We start from the raw sequence: 5,486 nt of genomic DNA, 5'->3' as shown, positions 1-5,486 counted from the left end.
TGCTGCTGCTGCTGCTGCTGCTGCTGCTGCAGCGGAGGAGCAGCATTCAAAGTGGAGCAGCTGCTGCACTGTACGAACACTGCCCGCGAGTCGAAGTGCAGCAAAGAGCTGCATGCGTGGCAGCGCAGCAGCCGCACGGGAGACTCTTCTGCTGCTTCCTGCATGCAAACACATGCTGCTGCTGCTGCTGCTGCTGCTGTTGCTGCTGCTGCTGGTGGTAGTGGTAGGGGGGCTGTTGCTTGTGTGGTGCTGGGGTGCTGCTGCTGCTGGTGCTGCAGTGGGCTGCTGCTACGGGTGAAGTGCGGCTGCTGCTGCTGCTGCAGGCGCTGAAGCAAAAAGGGTTTAGGGTTTAGGGTTTAGGGTTTAGGGTTTACGGGATAGGCGGGAGGCGCCGGCAAATTCTCTATGCCTGCAACAGAAGAGACAACTCCATTAGGAGACAAAAGAAAGAAGCAGCGGTCCCCCACAAACACAGGATCGCTGCTGCTGCTGCTGCTGCTGCTGCTACTGCTGCTGCTGCTGCTGCTGCTGCTGCTGCTGCTACTGCTGCTGCTGCTGCTGCTGTTGTTGGCGGTGCTGCTGCTGCTGATATTGTTGCTGTCGCTGCTGCTCGCAGCGGTCGGTGCAGCAGCTGCTCCTACTGCCCATCTCCCCGTCACTTCTGCTGCTGTCGCGGCTGCTGCTGCTGCTGTTGCTGCTGCTGCTTGGTCGGCTGCCTGCTGCTGCTGCACAGCAGCGGACGAAGAGAGCTCACGCCGCTGCGTAGCAGCAGCTTCACTGCCACCAGAGCCACCAAGCGGAGCAGCAGCAGCAGCTGCTGCTGCTGCAGCACGGGCAGCAGCATCTGCAGCACGGCCTCCACTGGAAGCAGCAAGGGCTGAAGCAGCTGCTGCAGCATCGGGAGCACTAACGTCTGGTTCTGCTGCAGAAAGTGGCGGCTGAGCAGCTGGAGCAGCAGCAGCAGCAGCAGCAGCAGGCGACTCATCACCTGCTGCTGCAGCGGCCCCACCAGCTGCAGCAGGCACCGTTGCAGCAGCAGCCGTAGGTGCTGCTGCTGCGCTGAGCAACAGACATAGCTCCCTCTGCTGCTGCTGCTGCTGCTGCTGAGGGTCCTCCTGCTGAAGCACAGTAGCAGCAGAACCGCTGCTGCTGCTGCAGCTGCTGCTGCTGCTCATCTGCTCCTACAAAAGACAAGAAAAGTGGCTAAGACGATAACGCGGCAGCAGCAGCAACAGCTGCCGCTGCTGCTGTTAGCGCAGTCGCCGCTCCGGGCTCCGTTGCTACGGGGATGAGGCTGCTGCTGCTGCTGCTGCTGCTGCTCACAGGGTTACGGCCAGCCTCCCGCGTAATCCACGGGGAAGCCATTAAGCCAGCTGCAGCGGTGCTGCTGCGCCTTGTGTTGCTGCTGCTGCTGCAGCAGCTGCAGGAGCTCGCTGCGCTCTGCTGCTGCTGCTCTTGGTGCTGCTGCAGGGAGCAGCTGTTGGCAGCAAGAGCTGCAGCGTTATTCTGCTTGCTGCCACTGCATGCGTCTCCCGTTTTGCAGTTGCTGCTGCGGAGCAGCAGCCAATGAAGCACGTATGTATCTATGTGATGGTCTGGGGCGGACACTGCAGCAGCAGCAACAGCAGCAGCAGCAGCAAGATCGGCAGGAGCAGCCGCTGCGGGACCTACAGAAAACAAAGCAAAGGCATGCAGGACCCAAGAAGCCTGCCTATGTATCCCTGGTTGCCTGGCTGCTGCTGTTGCTGCTGTTGCTGCTGCTGCTGCTGCAGTTGCTGCTGCAGGCGCCGCTGCCGTGCTGCAGCTGCTTCAGACGCCCAGAGAGCTCCCAACAAGAGCAGCTCCTTCAAAAGCCAACATAAACGAAGAAATGACAAAGCACAAGCAGCAAAGGCAGCAGCAGCTGCAGCAGCAACAGCAGCAGCTCGGGCGACCTTGGGTCTGCTCGATGAACATGCAGCGGCCCCACGCAGCAGCAGCAGGAGCAGCACGAGCAGCAGCAGCAAAGACACAGCAAAGAATCGACTTGATTGAATCTAAGGATTGTGTTTTGAGTCTTCTGTAGGCTTCAGCTGCTGCAGCAAGGGCTGAGACGACGGTTCCTGCTGCAGCAGCTAGTTGCAGCACCAGCAGCAGCAGCAGCAGCTACTGCGGCAGCAAAACCAAGGGCTCGGGCATTTTTAGTTATTTGCTGTTATTAAAAAGCTGACAAGCATTAGTTGCAGCCGCAACGGTTTTACCTGCAGCGGCTGCAGCAGCAGCACACGACAGCAGCAGCAGCAGCTGCTACAGACACTAGAGGCAGCTGGCAGCCGCAGCAGTAGCAGCGGCAGCAGCAGCAGCAGAACTCACAGCACTCGCGCAGCAGCAGCAGGTGCTGCCCCACGAATGCCTGGGCGGAGCAACTGGCAGCAGCTGTTGTGACAGCCGCAGCAGCAGCAGCAACAGCAGCAACAGCAGCAGGTGCAGCGGCAGCAGCAGGATAAGGTGCAGCAGCAGCAGCAGCAGAGACAGGTGGAGTGCCAGTTTCGGCAGCAGGTGAGGTGCCGGTCTTGTCCCCTTTCGAAGCATCAGCCGCAAACCTGTTGGGGCTTGCAGCAGCAGCAGCAGCAGCAGCAGCAGCAAGAGCAGCAAGTGGACGTTCGCTGCACTCTTGCTGCCGCCTATGCGGCTGCAGAAGCAGCTTAAAAGCCACAGTCTCCGCGACAGCTGCTACCAGCAGCAGCAGCAGCGACAGCAGCAGCAGCAGCCACATCCACAGCAGCAGCAGCAGCAGCAGCAGCAGCACTATGGGAAGCAAGTGCTGCAAGAACGCCTTTTCGGGTGTACGTGTGCCCCGCGAGAGCCGCAAGGATTTCGCGGACGCAAATAAGCCCTGGCCAGGAGAATATTTGTACGTGCTGCTGCTGCTGCTGCTGCTGCTGCTGTTGCTGCTGCTTCTGTTTACTGTTGCTGCTGCAGCTGCTGCTGCTTCTCTTGCTTTTTCTCAGCCACGGTTCTGCGCTCGGCGCCGAGGCCGGGTGGCGCTGCTGCATGTGCAGTTGCTGCTGCTGCAGCAATTGGTGCTTCTGCATTGTGTGCTGCTGCTGATTTAGAGTCTGCTGCTGCTGCTGCTGCTGTACTCTGTAGCAGATGTGTACGCAGCTGTCTGCAGCAGCAGCAGCTGCGGCTGCTGCTGCTTTGCTGCTGCTGCTGCGGCCAGTGGGCGCTGTCTACAGATGTGGTTTTTGCTGCAGTATGACGTTTTTTGCTGCTGCTGCTGCTGCTTCTGCTGCGTGCAGCACGAGAGCGTCTGCTGCTGACGGGCTGCAGCAGCAGCAAACGGAGCTGCTGCTGCTGCAGCAAGCTTCTTCTTTTCCCCCACAGCCCTCTTCAGTCTCAGCGCGGGTTTCAGATGAAAGCAGATACACAAAAGGAGCAAGCGCTGCTGCTGCTGCTGCTGCTGCTGCTGCTGCTGCTGCTAGCCCCCGCTTCTCCTGCGGCACGTCAAACACCCTCAGGAGCATCCCCTCTATAGCCCGTGTTGCTGACACCCAGCAGCAGCAGCAGCAGCAGCAGCAAGTGCAGCAGTAAGCAGCAAATAAGGCAAAGGGCCCGCACAGCAAAAGCGGGCCATATATGCGCATGTCGTGGTGGATGCAGCAGCAGCAGATGCTGCTACTGCTGCGAAACTGCAGCAGCAGCAGCAGCCGCCGCGGTGCTGCAGCAGCCGCAGTAGGTATTGTTGCTGCTTTCGCAGCAGCAGCGGCAGCAGCAAGTGCTGCTGCTTCTTCCACTGCAGCAGCATTCGCCTTGGAGCCAACAGCAGCAATGGCTTCGCAGCAGCAGCAGCTGCAGCAGCAGCGTGAAGTGCTCGATTTGCTTCCCAGCAGCCTACATGTTTGGACAGTTTTTGCTGCTGCTGCTGCTGCTGCTGCTGCTGTGTCACTCTGTAAATTTCAGTAATCGTTTTGACTGCCTGCCGCATTGGAGAGCGGGGGCAGCAACAGCTGCTGCAGCTGCGGCAGCAACAGCTGCTGCAGCTGCGGCAGCAACAGCAGCGGCAGCAACAGCGGCAGCTGCAGCAGCTGCAAGAGCAGCAGTAGCTGCCGCAGCAACAGCAACAGCAACGGCAGCAACAGCAGCAGCAGCAAAAAGTAGCAGCAGATGCAGACCTCGCCTTTGCGAAGGCACTTATCTTTGGCTATCAGCACCTTTGTGGTTTAGGGTTTAGGGTTTAGGGTTCAGGGTTTAAGTTAAGGTTTAGTGTTTTTAGTTCAGAGGTCTAAACCGCCAAATGAGGGTTTAGGGTTTAGGAGCCCCTGTGTCCAGGCCTAGAGTTTAGGGTTTACAGGTCTTCCAGCCTTCGCTAGGGTTTAGGGTTTAGGGTTTGGAGAGCTGCTGGCTGCTGCTGTGGAGATGGGAGGAAGTGAAAAGCTCTGGATTTGTTTGACGCTTAAACCCTCGTAGACCCTAAACCCTCGCAAACCCTTAACCATAAACCCTCGCAAACCCATAACGCTAAACCCTCGCAAACCCTTAAGCCCAAACCCTCGCAAACCCTTAAGCGCAAACCCTCGCAAACCCTCAACGCCAAACCCTCGCAAACCCTTAACCCTAAACCCTCGCAAACCCCTGGCGAAGAAGCACCAACGCTCTGGGGCTTAGGGCTTTAGCACTAGGGCATAGGGTTTAGGGTTTAGGGTTTAGGGTTTGTATTTTAGAGTCTAGGGTTTAGGGTTTACGCGCTTTTGGTTGGTAAGACGGGCCAGTGTGGGGTGTATAGCTGGTGAGGGTTAAGGGTTTAGGGTTTAGGGTTTAGGGTTCTGATGCGCACTTAAGCATTTCAGGACCCCCAGCCACCTCAATAGATGCACATAAGCCCATAAAACTTATTTTGAGTTGGGGTTTATGGTTTAGGCTTTAGGATCTAGGGTTTAGGGTCTAGGGTTTAGGGTTTAGGGTTTAGGGTTTAAGATGGTTTCGGGTGTGCAGAGAACTCCGCAGCAGCAGCGGAGTAGGAAAGGTGCAAACAAGATGAAAAATGGGAATAGAAATGAAAAAAAAATAAATAAATAATATTAAATAAAAATGAATTAAAAATAAATAAATAAATGGGAAAAAGAGGAAATTTCAACCCGGGGAAGTGGCGGAGGACGACAGGGTCACGCGGAAACCCCAAACCCTAAACCCTAAACCCTAAGCCCTCAGCCCGCGGTTTTGCGCGTCTTGGGGCGTTTCGGGCGTCGAAATCTCGGGATTCTCGCAAACGCTAAACCCTAAACCCTAAACCCTAAACCCTAGCTGGCTGCGCGCCGCAGCAGCGCCGCCTGTCTCAATTTTCGCCGTCTCTGTCTCGGCCTCTCTCGGTGCTGAGGTGTACGTACACCTGGGGGCGGGTCTGAGGGTTTTGCTGCAGCAGTCAGAACAAAAGTTTCGCCTGTCTGCGTGTCCGCCTTTCTCGCGCCGGAAACCACGATTTAGGGTTTAGGGTTTAGGGTTTGAAG

General features: G+C 57.3%; 1 protein-coding gene across 1 annotated transcript; it reads right to left on the bottom strand.

The window, feature by feature from the left end:
• Positions 1–356: 356 nt before the first annotated feature.
• On the bottom strand, positions 357–1,175 carry ETH_00016300 (uncharacterized protein; the record flags this gene model as incomplete). Its single annotated transcript, XM_013373337.1, has 1 exon — positions 357–1,175. The coding sequence occupies one exon, from the start codon at positions 1,173–1,175 to the stop codon at positions 357–359; it is 819 nt and encodes a 272-aa protein (XP_013228791.1).
• Between the last annotated feature and the right edge of the window lie 4,311 nt (positions 1,176–5,486).

Source organism: Eimeria tenella, genomic scaffold, assembly GCF_000499545.2.
Source record: "Eimeria tenella Houghton genomic scaffold, Eth_scaff135, whole genome shotgun sequence".
Classification (NCBI taxonomy): Eukaryota; Apicomplexa; class Conoidasida; order Eucoccidiorida; family Eimeriidae; genus Eimeria; species Eimeria tenella.
Note: the sequence above shows the minus strand (reverse complement) of the source record. Positions and strands in the feature narration are given on the sequence as shown.